This window comes from Somniosus microcephalus, chromosome 11, assembly GCF_052327205.1.
Source record: "Somniosus microcephalus isolate GS21.2 chromosome 11, FLI_Smic_1.0, whole genome shotgun sequence".
NCBI classification, from domain to species: domain Eukaryota; kingdom Metazoa; phylum Chordata; class Chondrichthyes; order Squaliformes; family Somniosidae; genus Somniosus; species Somniosus microcephalus.
In genome coordinates, this window is record NC_140997.1 from 138,809,486 (window position 1) to 138,829,113 (window position 19,628).

At 50.6% G+C, this 19,628-nt stretch overlaps 1 protein-coding gene across 1 annotated transcript; it reads right to left on the bottom strand.

Moving 5' to 3' along the window:
• Positions 1 to 5,011: 5,011 nt before the first annotated feature.
• mmgt1 (membrane magnesium transporter 1) lies at positions 5,012 to 19,467 on the bottom strand. Its single transcript, XM_086001314.1, has 5 exons — positions 19,283 to 19,467; positions 13,281 to 13,407; positions 12,497 to 12,549; positions 7,489 to 7,592; positions 5,012 to 6,561 (listed from the first exon to the last, which is right to left on the bottom strand). The coding sequence occupies exons 2-5, from the start codon at positions 13,357 to 13,359 to the stop codon at positions 6,408 to 6,410; spliced, it is 390 nt and encodes a 129-aa protein (XP_085857440.1). The 5' UTR covers positions 13,360 to 13,407; positions 19,283 to 19,467; the 3' UTR covers positions 5,012 to 6,407.
• Positions 19,468 to 19,628: the final 161 nt, after the last annotated feature.

Sequence of the window (19,628 nt, forward strand, 5' to 3'; positions counted from 1 at the left end):
TGTTGCAGAAATGATCTGCATGTTTGAGGACGAAATCAAGATATGTGTGCGAGTTAGGACTGTCGAGGACGTTCAACTTTATTTTATTCATTCAAGTATGTGGGCGTCGCTGGCAAGGCCAGCATTTATTGCCCATCCCTAATTGCCCTTGAGAAGGTGGTGGTGAGCCGCCTTCTTGAACAGCTGCAATCCGTATGGTGAAGGTACTCCCAGTGCTATTAGGGAGGGAGTTCCAGGATTTTGACCCAGCGACGATGAAGGATCGGCGATATATTTCCAAGTCAGGATGGTGTGTGACTTGGAGTGGAACTTGGAGCTGGTGGTGTTCCCATGCGCCTGCTGCCCTTGTCCTTCTAGGTGGAAGAGGTCGCGGGTTTGGGAGGTGCTGCCGAAGAAGCCTTGGCGAGTTGCTGCAGTGCATCTTGTAGTTGGTACACACTGCAGCCACGGTACGCCGGTGGTGGAGGGAGTGAATGTTTAAGGTGGTGGATGGGGTGCCAATCAAGCGGGCTGCTTTGTCCTGGATGATGTCGAGCTTCTTCAGTGTTGTTGGAGCTGCACTCATCCAGGCAAGTGGAGAGTATTCCATCACACTCCTGACTTGTACCTTGTAGATGGAAAGGCTTTGGGGAGTCAGGAGGTGAGTCACTCGCCGCAGAATATCCAGCCTGTTCTTGTAGCCACTGTATGTGTGTGGCTGGTCCAGTTAAGTTTCTGCTCAATGGTGACCCCCAGGATGTTGATAGAGGGGATTTGATGATGGTAATGCCATTGAATGTCATGAGGATGTGGTTAGACTTTCTCTTATTGGGAGATAGTCATTGCCTGGCACTTATGTGGCACAAATGTTACTTGCCACTTATCAGCCCAAGCCTGAATGTTGTTCAGGTCTTGCTGCATGCGGACACAGACTGCGTCATTATCTGAGGAGTTGTGAATGGAACTGAACACTGTGCAGTCATCAGCAAACATTCCCCCTTCTGGCCTTATGGTGGGGGAAAGTCATTGATGAAGCAGCTGAAGATGGTTGAGCCTAGGACACTGCCCTTAGAAACTCCTGCAGCGACGTCGCGGGGCTGAGATGATTGGCCTCCAACAACCACCTTCCTTTGTGCTCGGTATGACTCCAGCCAGTGGAGAGCACCATGACCCTATGATCTCCGATGAGCTGGCAAATTTGGACCAGTGTTTGGCCAGTGATGTTTGATTTAGAAAAGTGCAGTGTTAGGCTCCTGGGCAGATCGACTGCTCAATATACATACACCCTACAGCGAACGGAACTGAAGCCAGCAGTGAAAGGAGGAGATCTGGGTGTTATGGTGCACCATGACCAATGCCATGAGGTTATATCTAAAGCAATCAGGGTTCTAGATTGTTGTCACAGGACAATTCACTATAAAACAAAACACACCATTTTGTCCCTGTACAAGAACTTGGTTCGGCCCAATTGTCTAGTTCTGGTTTCCTTGCACGGTGAGTGATACTGATAATTTGGAATGGGTGCAGAGAAGGACCACAAGATTGTTTACTCATTTAAAACACCATAGTTACCCAGTTGGGCTCAAAAAGCTGGGTCTGTATACTTTAGAAATGCATAGACTCAGAGTTCATTTCATTGCAGTTTACGAAATACAGTACTGAAAAATAATTATATTTTACAGCATCTTTCACGACCGTAGGAATCCCAAAAGCACTTTATAGCTAATTGAAGACTTTTTGAAGTTTAGTCACTGTTACAATGTAGGAAAACCAGAAGCCAATTTGCACACAGCAAGGTCCCACAAACAGCAGTGTGATACTGACCAGATTATGTGTTTTATTTATGTTGGTTGAGGGATAAATATTGATCCAAGGACACTGGGGAGAACTCCACTGCTCTTCTTTGAAATAGTGCCGGGGATCTTTTATGTCCACCTGTGAGGACAGAAGGGGCCCTCGGTTTCACGTCTCATCCGAAAGATGGCACCTCTGACAGTGCAGTGCTCCCTCAATACCGCCCCTCCGACACTCCCTCAGTACCACCCCGCCTACAGTGTGGCATTCCTTCAGTACCGCCCCTCCGCCAGTGCAGCGCTCCCTCAGTACCGCCCCTCCAACAGTGCAGCGCTCCCTCAGTACCGCCCCTCCGCCAGTGCAGCGCTCCCTCAGTACCGCGCTCCCTCAGTACCGCCCCTCCAACAGTGCAGCGCTCCCTCAGTACCGCCCCTCCGACAGTGCAGCACTCATTCGGTACTGCACTGGGATGGCAGATTAGATTTTGAGCTGAAGTCTCTGAGGTGGAGCTCGTACCCACAACCTTCTGATTCAGAGGCGAAAACACGAGCCACTGAGCCCTGGTTGATAAAGAAACTATAGTGTTTATGTGGATCAATTATTTCAACTGGATGGGTCGGGGAGAGGGGTGGGCAGGGTCATACTTACAGGTTATGCAAGGACAGAACTAGATTGGACGTTTGGCACTTCATCTTTCCCCACAGAATAGTGCACCTCTGGAACAGGCTACCAGCTCGTGCGGTGGACGTCGATTCGCTGAATTCCTTTGAAGAAGAGCTGGACCCGTTTCTGGCTGGGGCAGAGGACATCAACTCTTGCAAAAGGTAGGTAGGTATCTGCATAACATTAATCAGGGCCAGAGTGGTCTCCTGGACTCGTCTTGATGCCGAAAACAGGGGATGGTGGTGGTGGGGGGCGGGTGCACGCTGGAGAGGAATTTTCCAAAATTTTGCCCCTCTCCCAGGCGGTTACGTGGCTCTGGGTGGGTAGGGACTGGGAGGTTGTCCGTAGCGTGATGCATAGGGCACCATAACTATATGGGGAAAGCCAAGATGGATCCATTCTTGACTTGTTCTCGTTTGAGATACAGCAGCAGCTGCTGCCAGGAGAACGTGCCGACTTTTCAAAAGGTTAATTCTCGGGATGTGGGAGTCGCCGGCAATTATTGCTCCATCCCCAATTACAGCTGTACAGAGCTCTGGTTAGACACCCACCTGGAGCACTGCGTTCAGTTCTGGGCACCGCACCTCAGGAAGGATATATTGGCCTTGGAGGGGGAGCAGCGCACATTTCACCACAATAATACCGGAGGCTAAAAGGGGACAGGTTGCACAGACCAATCTTAGGCACCCTTGAGATTACCAGATTGAGGGGTGATCTAATTGAGGTGTTCAAGACGATTAAAGGATTCGATCGGGTAGATGGAGAGAAACTATTTCCTGTGGTGGGGGAGTCCATAACAAGGAGGCATAACCTTAAAATTAGAGCCAGGCCGTTCAGGGGTGATGTCAGGAAGCACCTCTTCACAAAGGATAGTGGAAATCTGAAACTCATGCCCCCCCCCCCCCAAAAATAGCTGTGGATGCTGGGGGACAATTGAAAATTTCCAAACTGAGATGTTGGGTAAGGGTATTAAGGGAACCAAGACGGGTAGATGGAGTTAAAGATACAGATCAGCAATGATCTTATTTAATGGTGGAACAGGCTCGAGGGGCTGAATGGCCCCCTCCTGTTCCTATGTTGCCCTTGGGAAGGTGGTGGTGAGCCGCCTTCTTGAACAGCTGCAGTCCGTGTGGTGAAGGTGCTCCCACAGAGCTGTTAGGGAGGGAGTTCCAGGATTTTTACCGGGTGACGATGAGGGAACGTCGATATATTTCCAAGTCAGGACGGTGTGTGTGATCTTGGAGGTGATGGTGGTGTTTCCCTGCACCTGCTGCCCTCGTCCTTCTAGGCATGTTGAGGTCACAGGTTTGGGAGGTGCTGTTGAAGGCGGCATGGCGAGTTGCTGCAGTGCATCCTGTCGATAGCACACACTGCAGCCATGGGACGCCGGTGGTGAATGGTAAATTTCTCTAAGAGGTACCTGTGCCTGGGAGATCAATCCTCAATTATGAGACACTCCCAGATAACACAGAAATCCCACAGTGCAGATAGAGGCCATTTCGGCCCATCGAGCCTGCACCGACACATATCCCACCCGATCCCAGTAACCCCTACACCAACACATATTCCACACTATCCCCGTAACCCCACGTATTTAATCCCCCTAACACTAAGGGTCAATTTATCATAGCCAATCAACCTAACCCGCACATCTTTGGACTGTGGGAGGAAACCGGAGCACCCGGAGGAAACCCACGCAGACACGGGGAGAATGTGCAAACTCCACACAGACAGTCGCCCGAGGCCGGATTCGAACCCGGGTCCCTGGCGCTGTGAGGCAACAGTGCTAACCACTATGCCACCGTGCTGCCACCTTGCTCTTCTTCCAAGAGTGCAGTGGCATCGCTAACACCCACCTGAATCGCCATACCTAAGGAAGGATATACTTGCCAAGAGGTTTACTGAATTGATTCCTGGGATGAGAGAGCTGTCCTATGAGGAGAAATTGAGTAGACTGGGCCTATATTCTCTGTGGAATTTAGATGAGAGGTGATCTCATTAAAAAAAAATGATGTATTTCAATGAGGTTTGACAGAGTAGATGCAGAGAGGTTGTTTCCCCTGGCTGGGGAGTCTAGAACCAGGGGGCATAGTCTCAGGATAAGGGGGTCGGCCATTTACGACTTAGATGAGAAATTTCTTCACTCAGAGGATTGAGAGTCTTATAATTCTCTACCCCAGAGAGCTGTGCATGCTCAGTCGGTGAGTATATTCAAGACTGAGATCGATAGATTTTTGGGCACGAAGGGAATTAAGGGATATGGGGATTGGGTGGGACAGTGGAGCGGAGGTAGAAGATCTGCCATGATCTTATTGAATGGCAGAACAGGCTCGATGGTCCGTATGGCCCACTCCTGTCTGTGTTCTTATGAATCGATGGAGGGAGCACTCCTTCAGTAATGCACTGGGACCGCCAGCTATGGGCTCAGGTCTCGGGTAGTGGGATGGAATCCACGGCCTGCTGGCTCAAGAGGAGAGGGCTGTTGACTGAACCAAGCAGAGAAGCCTTGAAGAGTCGAGGAAAGCTTTGGTGGGAGGTGAAGAGGCGAGTGGGAGACAGTAAGGAAACGCAGACATTTTATGAAAAGCAGTGGACTGTTTATTAGGTTATATATGATTTTTTTCTTCTCTTTGTCCTCAGCCCGTCCCAACACATGCAACAAGATTGGAACCCAAACCAAAGAACCTTGCCCCGCCCTCCTCAAATAATTCAACAACCATAACCAAGACACAACACTGCAGCAAGTGCAATCTCAGGAAGACACATACCTTCAAATGTTCCAGATCATCCCGCGTGTTCGACCAAGAAATATCCCTACGCTCGCCAGTGTCTTTCTGTTGTCCCCGTCTCTCTCTGGGGGCCTTTACTGAGCATTTCAAAATGGCCGCTCAGAAGCAGCCATTTTGCCCACCGTGACATCACAGCAGCAAATCAGCGGTGAATCTAATTTCACAGGAAAATCGAGTGCCCGAGAGAAATTAGCTGCCATCCCCACTCCCCCAAAACAAACAATTACCTTTCGGTAGGGAGCGTTGCAGATCGGGACAGAAGTTGGGGTGCGTCTAACGCATTCGACACTGTCCCCGACAGGGGAGGTGTGGGAGTAACATCACTGTCCAGGCCTGTTTAATTCAACTCAGATTTAGAGTTGAGGGGGCGGGTGGAATAAGGAAGCACGTGTGCCTGTAAAGGCGCTTCTGAATCCTTGTAACCCCCTCCTCCCTCTCAATCCCTTGACGTGTGCCCCTCATTCCTGTCTTATGGCTACACAGGGACTCGTGACCCAGCAGAAACCGCTCCCCCCCATCCCCACTGCACTCCCAGGAGGCGCTGACTCCTGCTGCATGGGCGCCAGGCGTTCCTCTGGGGCCACTCCAGCAGTGGCAAATAGCGGCAGGATATTCGACCACAGGGGCCGCACTCGACACTGACACCGTCCACTATCACAATTGCAGGCACTTTCAAGCAGGAAGTGCATAGGAATCGTGATAAGGGAACCCAGGCTCAGTCCCTCACCAGGCGAGATCAGCTAGAACTCAGCGCTAGGCCGAGGATGGAGCCTGGGCCTTTCCTGCTGTGTGTGTGTGGGGTTCAGACCCACACTGGGGTGCGATCGGCTCGAACTCATCGCTAGGCCGAGGATGGAACCAGGGCCTTTACTTGGTATTGCACACTTACCAACTATTGAGGGGGGAAAGCTGTACAACAGGGGGACCCACCTCGCCACATGGGAGACAGGCGAGAACGAAAGGTGTTGGTACGTGTAAAAAGATCTCACTAAAGCGGTTCAGGAGAGCTGGCCTCTTCGACTGAGAAAGAAATCGGCCTGGCACTTCAGGAGACGAAGCCCGGGCTTGTATAAATAGGATCCGATGGATTTTGTATTAAAAATAACCAGTGCACGCCCGACAGTCCCCCCCCACCATTTCAAGTATTAAACGTTCGACAGGTGTACAAAGAGCCCTCGGCGGCTAACGCCAGCTGGGCTCCAACTTCCGCAGCTTCAAGGTGGACGGCACAGGCTGGGGCGCGGGCATGCTCTCTGCCTCCGCCGGGCGGAACAGCATCCGCCCTCGGTGATTGAACAGGTAGAACGACGGGTGGTTCCTCAGCGTCTCAAACGTTCTGGGAAAATGAGAGAGGTGCAAGAGAAAGGGGGGGGGCGAAGGGGGATGGATAGAGAGGCAGACAGACAGAGAGAAGGCAGAAAGGTGCGAAAATTGGGCAGGGGTGGAAGGAATGATGAGTGGAGAGGAAGGGCGAGAGCAAGGTGGGTAGGTGAGAGAGTGGGGAGGAGGGAGGCAAGAAAGAATGTGAGTGAGGGAGGGAGAAAGAAACAGAAAGAAAGATAAGTGGTCAACTCAAGACAATCAACTTTAGCCACTACACTGTCCAATCAAGTACAGCACGGGTTAGATACAGAGTAAAGCTCCCTCTACACTGTCCCATCAAACACTCCCAGGGCAGGGACAGTACGGGTTAGATACAGAGTAAAGCTCCCTCTACACTGTCCCATCAAACACTCCCAGGGCAGGGACAGTACGGGTTAGATACAGAGTAAAGCTCCCTCTATACTGTCCCATCAAACGCTCCCAGGGCAGGGACAGCACGGGTTAGATACAGAGTAAAGCTCCCTCTGCACTGTCCCATCAAACACTCCCAGGGCAGGTACAGCACGGGTTAGATACAGAGTAAAGCTCCCTCTACACTGTCCCATCAAACACTCCCAGGGCAGGTACAGCACGGGTTAGATACAGAGTAAAGCTCCCTCTACACTGTCCCATCAAACACTCCCAGGACAGGTACAGCACAGGTTAGATACAGAGTAAAGCTCCCTCTACACAGTCCTATCAAACACTCCCAGGGCAGGTACAGCACGGGTTAGATACAGAGTAAAGCTCCCTCTACACTGTCCCATCAAACACTCCCAGGGCAGGTACAGCACGGGTTAGATACAGAGTAAAGGTCCCTCTACACTGTCCCATCAAACACTCCCAGGGCACATGTGGACACAATTTGAAAAGAGAGACAGATTAAAACAAATCCACCTACTTGTTTTTAAGCTCGGAGGTAGCGTCCATATCTTTGAACTCCCCCGCTATGTGAACTATCCCGTAACAGGTAACTACAAATGCCAAAACGGTTTGAAGGACTATCTGTGAAGGCAGAAAGGAGGACCGGTGATGATTAATAACATGGCCTGTCGTTTCAGAACGGTTCTGAATGCTCCTTATTGCTCTGCATGCAAGGAATTCCTTCTTAAGTGCAGCCCCTGTTCTGTCGACAGACGTGGCAGCCATTTTGCACAAAGCAGGATCCCAACAGTAAATGGGACCAATGACCATAATCTGTTTTTTTAGTGATGTTGGTTGAGGGACATATTGGCCCCAGGACACCAGGGAGAACTCCCCCTGCTCTTCTGCCAATAGTAATCATAGGCTCTTTTACCCCCACCGGAGGGGGGCAGACGAGGCCCTCTTGTTTAACGTCTCATCTGAAAGACAGCACCTCCGACAGTGCCGCGCTCCCTCAGTACTGCCCCTCCGACAGTGCAGCGACTCAGTACTGACCCTCCGACAGTGCAGCCCTCCCTCAGTACTGCCCCTCCGACAGTGCGGCGCTCCCTCAGTGCTGGTACCGGCCTGAGTTAGCTGATCTCACCTGGTGTGGAACTGAACCCCACACACAGGCCCAGGTTCCCTTCCTGAGGACGTTGAAGGAGTGACTGTCTACTTGCACCTACAGGCAGTCTTTCGTGTCAGCTCTGGCTCAGTGCGTAGCACTCTTGCCTCTTGAGTCAGCAGCTTATGGCTCCAAGCCCCATTCCTGGGACTTGAGCACAAAAACCTCGGCTGACACTCCAGTGCAGTACTGAGGGAGTGCTGCAGTGCCGTCTTTTGGATTCTACGTTAACCCGAAAGCACCAGTCTGCCCTTTCGGGTGGACATAAAAGATCTCACGGCACTATTTCGAAGAGGAGTTGGGGGGGGGGGGGGGGGGGCTCCCCCTGGTGTCCTGGGGCCAATATTTATCCCTCATTTCACCCTACGTAAACTTGAGGTCATTCCAAAACTCGGCTGCCCGTGTCCTAACTCGCACCAAGTCCCGCTCGCCCATCACCCCCTGTGCTCGCTGACCCACATGGGCTCTCGGTTAAGCAGCGCCTCGATTTCAAAATTCTCATCCTTGTTTCAAATCCCTCCATGGCCTCGCTCCTCCCTATCTCTGGTGATCTCCTCCAGCTCCACAATCCCCCGAGATATCTGCGCTCCTCTAATTCTGCCCTCTTGAGCATCCCTGATTTTAATCGCTCAACCATTGGTGGCCGTGCCTTCTGTTGCCTCGGCCCTAAGCTCTGGAATTCCCTGCCTAAACCTCTCCGCCTTGCTATCTCTCTTTCCAACTTTAAGACGCTCCTTAAATCCTACTTCTTTGACCAAGCTTTTGGTCACCTGCCCTAATTTATCCGCATGTGGCTCGGTGTCAAATTTTTTGTCTTAAAAATACTCCTATGCAGCACCTTGGGATGTTTTACTATGTTAAAGGCGCTATATAAATACAAGTTGTTGTTGTCGTCATCGTCAATCAACATCACCAACAACAGATTATCTGGCCATTAACTATTACTATTTGTGGGAGCTTGCTGTGTGCAAATTGGCTGCCGCGTTACATACATTATAACTTCAAAAGTACTTTATTGGCTGTAAAGCGCTCTGGGACCTCCCGAGGTGGTGAAAGGCGCTGTAGAAAGGCAAGTCTTTCTTTTTTTAAGGGGAGAGGAGGAGCGACTGTACTTAGATCTACAGGCAGTGTTTAGGGGGAGAGGAGGAGTGACTGTACTTAGATCTACAGGCAGTGTTTAGGGGGAGAGGAGGAGTGACTGTACTTAGATCTACAGGCAGTGTTTAGGGGGAGAGGAGGAGTGACTGTACTTAGATCTACAGGCAGTGTTTAGGGGGAGAGGAGGAGTGACTGTACTTAGATCTACAGGCAGTGTTTAGGGGGAGAGGAGGAGCGACTGTACTTAGATCTACAGGCAGTGTTTAGGGGGAGAGGAGGAGCGACTGTACTTAGATCTACAGGCAATGTTTAGGGGGAGAGGAGGAGTGACTGTACTTCGATCTACAGGCAATGTTTAGGGGGAGAGGAGGAGTGACTGTACTTAGATCTACAGGCAGTGTTTAGGGGGAGAGGAGGAGTGACTGTACTTAGATCTACAGGCAGTGTTTAGGGGGAGAGGAGGAGCGACTGTACTTAGATCTACAGGCAGTGTTTAGGGGGAGAGGAGGAGCGACTGTACTTAGATCTACAGGCAGTGTTTAGGGGGAGAGGAGGAGTGACTGTACTTAGATCTACAGGCAATGTTTAGGGGGAGAGGAGGAGTGACTGCCTGTAGATCTAAGTACAGTCACTCCTCCTCTCCCCCTAAACATTGCCTGTAGATCTAAGTACAGTCACTCCTCCTCTCCCCCTAAACACTGCCTGTAGATCTAAGTACAGTCGCTCCTCCTCTCCCCCTAAACACTGCCTGTAGATCTAAGTACAGTCGCTCCTCCTCTCCCCCTAAACACTGCCTGTAGATCTAAGTACAATGTTTAGGGGGAGAGGAGGAGTGACTGTACTTAGATCTACAGGCAGTGTTTAGGGGGAGAGGAGGAGCGACTGTACTTAGATCTACAGGCAGTGTTTAGGGGGAGAGGAGGAGCGACGGTGTTCGGGTGGTTTATATATAGAACAGCACGGTGGCATAGTGGTTAGCACTGTTGCCTCACAGCGCCAGGGACCCAGGTTCCAATCCGGCCTCGGGTGAATGTGCAAACACCACACAGACATTCTCCCCATGTTTGCGTGGGTTTTCTCCGGGTGCTCCGGTTTCCACCCACAGTCCAAAGATGTGCGGGTTAGGTTGATTGGCTATGATAAATTGACCCTTAGTGTTAGGGGGATTAAACACGTGGGGTTACGGGGATCGGGTGGGATATGTGTTGGTATAGGGGTTACGGGGATCGGGTGGGATATGTGTCGGTGCAGGCTCGATGGGCCGAAATGGCCTCTATCTACACTGTGGGGTTTCTGTGATACCCGGGAGTGAGTTACAGGCTGGAATCTAATCGAGGGGCTCGTGGGGTTTATACACAGAATAACAGATACCCGGGAGTGAGTTACAGGCTGGAATCTAATCGAGGGGTTCGGGGGGGTTTATATATAGAATAACAGATACCCAGGAGTGAGTTACAGGCTGGAATCTAACCGAGGCGTTATATATAGAACAGGAAAGATGTGATTTCACTAGAGAGGGTACAGAGGAGATTTACAAGGATGTTGCCCGGACTAATCTACTGGAATTTTTTGAGGATGTAACTGGTAAAATAGATAAGGGAGAACCAGTGGATGTGGTGTATTTGGACTTTCAGAAGGCTTTCGATAAGGTCCCGCATAAGAGATTAGCGTGCAAAATTAAGGCACATGGGATTGGGGGCAAGGTATTGACTTGGATAGAGAACTGGTTGGCGGACAGAAAGCAAAGAGTTGGAATAAACGGGTCGTTTTCTGAGTGGCAGGCAGTGACTAGTGGGGTACCGCAAGGATCGGTCCTAGGACCCCAGCTGTTCACAATATACATTAATGATCTGGACGAGGGAATTGGATGTAATATCTCCAAATTTGCAGACGACACAAAGCTGGGTGGGAGGGTATGCTGTGAGGAGGATGTCGTGAAACTCCAGTATGATTTGGACAGGTTGGGTGATTGGGCAGAAACATGGCAAATGCACTATAATGTGGATAAATGTGAGGTTATCCACTTTGGTGGCAAAAACAGGAAGGCAGATTATTATTTGAATGGCAATAGATTGGGAGAAGGGGAAGTGCAGAGAGACCTGGGTGTTCTTGTGCACCAGTTGCTGAAGGTAAGCATGCAGGTGCAGCAGGCGGTTAAGAAGGCAAATGGTATGTTGGCCTTCGTAGCAAGAGGGTTCGAGTACAGGAACAAGAATGTCTTGCTGCAGTTGTACAAGGCCTTGGTGAGACCGCACCTTGAGTATTGTGTGCAGTTTTGGTCGCCTTACCTGAGGAAGGACGTTCTTGCCATGGAAGGAGTGCAGCGAAGATTCACCAGGCTGATACCTGGGATGGCAGGAATGACGTATGAGGAGAGATTGTGTCGATTGGGCTTATACTCACTGGAGTTTAGAAGATTGAGGGGGGATCTCATCGAAACCTATAAGATTGTCAGGCCTGGACAGACTAGATGCAGGAAGGATGTTTCTGATGGCCGGGGAGTCCAGAACCAGGGGTCACAGTCTAAGGATAAGGGGTAAGCCATTTAGGACTGAAATGAGGAGGAATTTCTTCACCCAGAGTGGTGAACCTGTGGAATTCTCTGCCACAGAGGGCAGTGGAGGCCAGTTCATTAAATATATTCAAGAAAGAGTTGGATATGTTTCTTAAGGCTAAAGGGATCAAGGGATATGGGGAGAAGTCAGGGACAGGGTACTGAATTTGGATGATCAGCCATGATCTAATTGAATGGCGGAGCAGGCTCGAGGGGCCGGATGGCCTACTCCTGCTCCTATCTTCTATGTTTCTATGACTGGAGAATTTTAGCTATCAGGAATGATTGGATAGGCTGGGGCTGTTTCCTTTGGAACAGAAGAGGGTGAGGGGAAGATTTAATTGAGGTGTATAAAATTATGAGGGGCCTAGATAGTGTGGCTAGGAAGGACCTAGTTCTCTTAGCAGAGGTGTCAATAACCAGGGGGCATAGATTTAAAGTAATTGGTTGAAGGATTAGAGGGGAGTTGAGGAGAAAGCTTTTCACCCAGAGGGTGGTGGGGGTCTGGAACTCACTGCCTGAAAGGGTGGTAGAGGCAGAAACCCTCATCACATTTAAAAAGTACTTGGATGTGCACTTGAAGTGCCGCAACCTACAGGGCTACGGACCAAGAGCTGGAAAGTGGGGTTAGGCTGGATCGCTCTTTGTCGGCCGGCACAGACACGATGGGCCGAATGGCCTCCTTCTGTGCCGTATATTACTACGACTCTGTGACAGTGTACTTACATCTACAGGCAGTGTCTCGTTCTCTTTCTCGGTTAACCTCATGTACGATCGATCTGTAAAAGCAGAGAAGGTCAGAGCGAAGGTCGCGGCTGCACTCCCGCCTTCGGTTACACGGTTAAGCGCGAGTCGGGGGCGTGGAGGGGCCGCAGATTGGGTACGTGAGTCGCGGCCTTTCCCACCTCGGCCCCCAGCACTTTCGGGCCTGTGCGAAGTGGAGCCCTCTGAAAAACCGAGAGGCAATCAGCCCAATACAGTCCCACGGGTGACCGACGCTGGCCGTTCAAGTACAAACCCACCACCCCGCCCCCTCCAGACCGGTGAACGTGGATGGTCTCGGTCAGCACGGTGATCGGGCTGTGGCCCCGTTCCCACGTGCCCACCCTGTAGCAAGGCTGATCGGCAGCTTTGAGCGGCAGCCCCGGGGCGATTCTCAACTCCTCAGCGCAGGCCTGCTGCTCCAAGAGAGCCCGGCCTCTTTGGGAGAGGAGAGGACACACACACACACACACACACACACACACACACACACACACACACACACACGTACAGACCACATCCACCAGCCGAGTGCTAGGGTCCCAGGATGGGGGTGAAATAATAGCAGGGTTCCGGGCTCCTGATCGCTGTCGTCCCCCCCGCTTGTATACCGTCTACAAGTGCACACTTGTTTCCAGCCAAGATGCCCACCCGTCTAGGCTGATGCTCGACTGGTGAAGGGGGCAGAGGTTGCCCGGGCAGGCGGGCGGAGAAAAATAAATCGGAGCACGGGTCCGCTTGTACTTACGCTGGGCTGCGGAGAAGGCAGCGTGCGCGAGGGCGAAGAGTCCGACTCCCACCAGGCCCTTCCAGACGGACGACGGCATGGCTTTCCCCTGCGAGCCTCCCGGGCGCGCTGGCGCGATGCTTCGGGCCTGCCGGGTACAAGAAAGGAACAGTTTAACCTCCAGAGTGAACTAACTAGGCCCTGGACATCTCCTGTCTTCCATCTGTCACCACACAAGCTTTAAAAAAATATTCATTCTTGGGGCCATCACTAATGACTCACCCAGAGTTAGAATCATAGAATCGGACAGCACAGAAGGAGGCCATTCGGCCCGTCGTGCCAGTGCCGGCTCTTTGAAAGAGCTATCTAATTTAGTCCCTTGGTTACAAAAATGTGCTCGGCGTTACAGCAGTGACGACACTTTAAAAAGCACATCATTGGGAACGCTCTGCAAGGCACTATATCAACACAAGTTCTTTCTTTGAGAAGGTGCTGGGCCGCCATCTTGAACCGCTGCGGTCCGTGTGGTGAAGGTACTCCCACATTGCTGTTGGGTCAAAATCCTGGAGCTGCTGCCCTAACGACGAGGAAGGATCGACGATATACTTCCAAGTCAGGATGGCGTGTGCGTCTTGGGAGGGGAACTTGGGAGGCGGTGGTGCTCCCATGCGCCCGCTGCCCTTGTCCTTCTAGGAGGTGAAGGTTGGCCGGGGGGGGGGGGGGGGTCAGTCTCCCCGCGATTAGGGCGTTATTTAAATTGTGTCGCTGGGGAGTGGTCTCCTCGAGGTGGGGTCGGGCTCTTGGGTGCAGAAGGGGAACTAACTTCAGACCTAATCTTTGCACAAAATCGTTCTAGATTGAGAAATGTTGATGTACAAAGGGACCTGGGTGTCCTTGTACACCAGTCACTGAAAGCAAACATGCAGGTGCAGCAAGCAGTTAGGAAGGCAAATGGTATGTTGGCCTTCATTGCAAGAGGATTTGAGTACAGGAGCAAGGATGTCTTACTACAGTTATACAGGGCCTTGGTGAGACCACACCTGGAGTACTGTGTGCAGTTTTGGTCTCCTTACCTAAGAAAAGATATATTTGCCATAGAGGGAGTGCAGCGAAGGTTCACCAGACTGATTCCTGGGATGGCAGGACTGTCGTATGAGGAGAGATTGGGTCGACTAGGCCTGTATTCACTAGAGTTTAGATGTATGAGAGGGGATCTCATTGAAACATATAAAATCCTGACAAGGCTAGACAGACTGGATGCAGGGAGGACGTTTCCCCTGGCTGGGGGTCTAGAACGAGGGGTCACAGTCTCAGGATACGGGGTAGGACATTTAGGACTGAGATGAGGAGAAATGTCTTCACTCAGAGGGTGGTGAACCTGTGGAATTCTCTACCACAGAAGGCTGTGGAGGCCAAGTCACTGAATATATTTAAGAAGTAGATAGATTTCTAGACACAAAAGGCATCAAGGGGTATGGGGAGAGAGCGGGAATATGGTATTGAGATAGAGGATCAGCCATGATCATACTGAATGGCGGAGCAGGCTCGAAGGGCCGAATGGCCTACTCCTGCTCCAATTTTTTCTATGTTTCTAAATTAAATTCACCGACTGCCACAGCTCGGAAGGCCAGCCCTCGGGGAGAAGCACCAAAGTTGCCCGACTCCCGGCACAAAACATATTTCACAACAGCGCAAATCACAGGCGGACAGGAACTCTTGTTCCCCCCAGTCTAGGTTTCTCTCTCTCCCCCATTTTGGTTTCTCCCATCCTGTCTCCCTCCCTCCAGAGAGTCATAACGGCACAGAAGGAGGCCATTCAGCCCATCGAGTCCGCACCGGCTCTCTGTAGAGCAGTCCAGTCAGTCCCATTCCCCCGCTCTATCCCCGTAGCCCTGCAAGTTTATTTCCCTCAAGTGCCTATCCAGCCTCCCCTTGAAAACATTGAGTGTCTCCGCTTCCACCACTTCCGTCGGCAGCGAGTTCCAGGTCCTCGCCGCTCTGCGTAAAAAAGTTTTCCCTCACATCCCCCTTGTATCTCTTTCCCAAAACTTTAAATCTGTGTCCCTTAGTCCTTGTACTATCAACTAGTGGGAACAGCCTTTCCCCATCTAGCTTATCCAAACCTGTCATAATCTTGTACACATCTATCAAATCACCCCTCGACCTCCTTTGCTCCAATGAAAACAAATCCAGCTTCTCCAACCTGTCCTTGTAGCCAAGATCCCCCATCCCATGTGTGGGTCTCTCTCCCTCAGTGAGCATCTCTCTCTATCTGTGTCTCTCTCTCTCTCCCCCCCCCTCAGTGTGTATCTGTCTCTCTCTCCCCCCACCCTCAGAGGGGTACAGTTGTGCAGTGGTTGTGCTACTGGACTAGTAATTTGAAGGCCTGGACTAATAACCTGGAGAACAGCAGTTTAAATCCCACCACAGCTGTGTGTGAATTTGAATTTGGTTTTAAGAATCTGGAAATAAAAAGCTTGGATCAGTAAAAGTGACCCTGAAGCTGTTGGACTGTCGTAAAAACCCCAACTGCTTTCACTGATGTCCCTTTAGGGAAGGGCACCTGCCGTCCTGACCCGGTCTGGCCTACGGGCGGGTGACTGCAGTCCCACACCCAAGGTGGGGACTCTGAGCTGCCCTCTGAAGTGGCCTAGCGAGCCCCTCAGTTGTATCGAGCATGCAGCAGTTCAAGGCGGCAGCAGCCCACCGCCACTTTCTGAAGGGGCAACTTGGGATGGGCAAAAATTGCCGGTCTTGCCAGCGACGCCCACATCCAGAGAATAAAAAAAACGAATTCACTGCACGTGACGTGCTTTGGAGCATGCTGACGAGGAAGAACTTGCTTTTATCCTTTCTGAAATTCTCAAATGGATTCAAATTTAAAAGATTACCAAGACACAAATATTCCTATTTTAAAAACCTTACATCTACACGCACATATTTTCTATTAGAGATTCCGGTGTCCCCATTAACAACAGAACCTGCCAATTGTCAAGGCTACAATCACACTCTCCTGTGCGTGTAGTCAGTGAAGCACCACCATTGGCAAGAGGGTGCAATTACAGCGTATCATCAACAACTTGCATTTATACAGCACCCTCAGCGTACTAAAAGTCCCAAGGCGTCACACAAGAGCGATTATCAAACCAAATTTGACACCGAGCCACGTAAGGAGATATTAGGGTAGCAGAGGTAGGTTTTAAGGAGCATCTTAAAAGGAGGAAAGACAAGCAGAGAGGCGGAGAGGTTTAGGGAGGGAATTCCAGAGCGTAGGGCCCTGGCAGCTGACGGCACAGTCGTCAATGGTGGAGTGCTTAAGATCAGGGACGCTCAAGAGGGCAGAATTAGAGGAGCGCAGATATCTCGAGGGGTTGTGGAGCTGGAGGAGGTTACAGAGATATGGAGGGGGTGAGGAGGCCATGGAGGGATTTGAAAACGAGGATAAGAATTTTAAAATCTTAACTGGGAGCCAACGAGTACATGGGTGATGGACGAACGGGACTTGGTGCGAGTTAGGACACAGGAAGCTTCCATGGGCAGTGGGCAGTGCAGCGCCACCACTAGCTGGAGGGTGTAATGACAGTGTGACTAGTTTACATAGACAGCTTCCATTGTAAATGTGGGCAGTGCAGCGCCACCACTGGCTGGAGGATGTAATTAGTGTGACCAGTTTACATAGACTGCTTCCATTGTAAATGTGGGTAGTGCAGCACCACCACTGGCTGGAGGGTGTAATTACAGCGTGACCAGTTTACATAGACTGCTTCCATTGTAAATGTGGGTAGTGCAGCACCACCACTGGCTGGAGGGTGTAATTACAGCGTGACCAGTTTACATAGACTGCTTCCATTGTAAATGTGGGTAGTGCAGCACCACCACTGGCTGGAGGGTGTAATTACAGCGTGACCAGTTTACATAGACTGCTTCCATTGTAAATGTGGGTAGTGCAGCGCCACCACTGGCTGGAGGGTGTAATTACAGCGTGACCAGTTTACATAGACTGCTTCCATTGTAAATGTGGGTAGTGCAGCACCACCACTGGCTGGAGGGTGTAATTACAGCGTGACCAGTTTACATAGACTGCTTCCATTGTAAATGTGGGTAGTGCAGCGCCACCACTGGCTGGAGGGTGTAATTACAGTGGATAGGCAGCTTGCACTGCAAAGGATGAACACAGGAATTTACATGGGAAATATAAAATAAACAGAACATACCACTCGCAATTGTACACGCCGTAAACCTACTTCAACCGAAAACAACTAGTCAGTCTAGTTTCCCTATACACAACACTACAGGGAGACCACGAGTGAATAAACATCAGCCATTAACTAATCAACTCTCTTGGCAAGCTGCGACTTATAGACTATTAATTAGGGGCGCATTAGACCTGGCGGTCCAAATGAAAGTTTTTTTAATTTACACATATTTTGAAAGATATACTTCCCTAATATAAATACATTGAAACTACTGAAATTTATGTTTATTTTGAGCCCAATCAGCATTATATACCAAGGCACACCACTGAACAATGCTTATATTTAGAGACACTCATTATAGTAATGGTTACACACACACTGATATTTATATCACATTAATGCTCATACACTGATATTTATAATAGCCCTTTGCAATGGAATAGCACTTTGCAATAATAGCACTTGGAGATGGAATAGCTCTTTGCAATGGAATATCACTCACATTAATACATCACATTACTGCTCACGCACACTGATATTTATTATAGCCCTTTGCCATGGCAGATTCCTTTGCAATGGAATATCACACACATTAGTACATCACATTAATTTTTTTTAATTTTTTTTTTTATTCGTTTATGGGATTGTGGGCATCGCTGGCAAGGCCAGCATTTATTGCCCATCCCTAATTACCCTCGAGAAGGTGGTGGTGAGTTGCCTTCTTGAACCGCTGCAGTCCGTGTGGTGAAGGTACTCCCACAGTGCTGTTAGGTAGGGAGCTCCAGGATTTTGACCGAGTGATGATGAAGAATTGGCGATATACTTCTAAGTCAGGATGGTGTAACTTGGAGGTGATGGTGTTCCCATGCGCCTGCTGCCTTTGTCCTTCTAAGTGGAAGAGCTCGTGGGTTTGGGAGGTGCTGCCGAAGAAGCCTTGGCGAGTTGCTGCAGTGCATCTTGTAGATGGTACACACTGCAGCCATGGGACGCCGGTGGTGGAGGGAGTGAATGTTTAAGGTGGTAGAGGGAGTGCCAATCAAGCGAGCTGCTTTGTCCTGGATGGTGTCGAGCTTCTCGAGCGTTGTTGGAGCTGCACTCATCCAGGCAAGTGGAGAATATTCCATCACACTCCTGACTTGTGCCTTGTAGATGGTGGAAAGGCTTTGGGGAGTCAGGAGGTGAGACACTCGCTGCAGAATTCCTAGCCTCTGACCTGCTCTTGTCGCCACAGTATTTATGTGGTTGGTCCAGTTAAGTTTCTGGTCAATGGTGACCCCCCCAGGATATTTATGGTGGGGGATTCGGCGATGGTAGTGCCGTTGAATGTCATGGGCGGTGGTTAGACGCTTCATTGTTGGAGATTGTAATTTCCTGGCACTTGTGTGGCGCGAGTGTTACCTGCCCCTCATCAGCCCAAGCCTGAACGTCATCCAGGTCTTGTTGCATGCGGGCACAGACTGCTTCTTTATCTGAGGAATGTGATATGCCATTGCAAAAGGCTATTATAATGCTCACACACCGATATTTATAATAGCCCTTTGCCATGGCAGAGTCCTTTGCATTATCAAGACATCACATTAATGTTCACACACACACACACACACACACACACACATATTTATAACAGCCCTTTATAATAGAATCATCCTTTGCAATGGACTATCGCCTCCATGAATAAATCACATTAATGCTCTCATAGACAGACAGAGTGGCCCAGCTGATTTGCGGCCTAATGGCCTCAGGCTCCGCACCCAGGCTGGGCGCTCGAACAAACGGTCAACAACCAACAACATAAACAGCCGCGGTTTGCGCGACCCAAAAACTCACCGAGTATCTGTTACGAGGGAGAGTGGATGACACTCCTCCGCTCCGCCAACAAAACCCAACCGGGCGGCTTCAGCTTCTCCTTCAGCACCACTCTAAGATGGAGGCGCGGCCCGCACTCGCCGCACGCGGCGTCACGGGGGGGATTGTAGTTCTTTTCGCTCCCGCCCGCCGTCCGTGCCACCGGAACTTCCGCCCTGACTGGACTACAACTCCCAGAATGCCACGTGGGGGCGGAGGTGGGAGAAACGCCTCCGCCGTTCAGCCGTTGGGGTCAGGCGGTCACGGCCCGCCTCCACCATCTCCATGGTTACCGTTACAGCCATTAACTCAATTAGCTTCTTTTTTT

Excerpts from the sequence above, each read along its gene's own strand:
- mmgt1 (XM_086001314.1), bottom strand. The coding sequence starts at position 13,359 with ATGCCGTCGTCCGTCTGGAAGGGCCTGGTGGGAGTCGGACTCTTCGCC. Across the intron at positions 12,550-13,280 it reads TGCCTTCTCCGCAGCCCAGC|ATCGATCGTACATGAGGTTA; the intron begins GTAAGTACAAGC and ends CTGCTTTTACAG. Across the intron at positions 6,562-7,488 it reads ACCTCCGAGCTTAAAAACAA|AACGTTTGAGACGCTGAGGA; the intron begins GTAGGTGGATTT and ends TCATTTTCCCAG.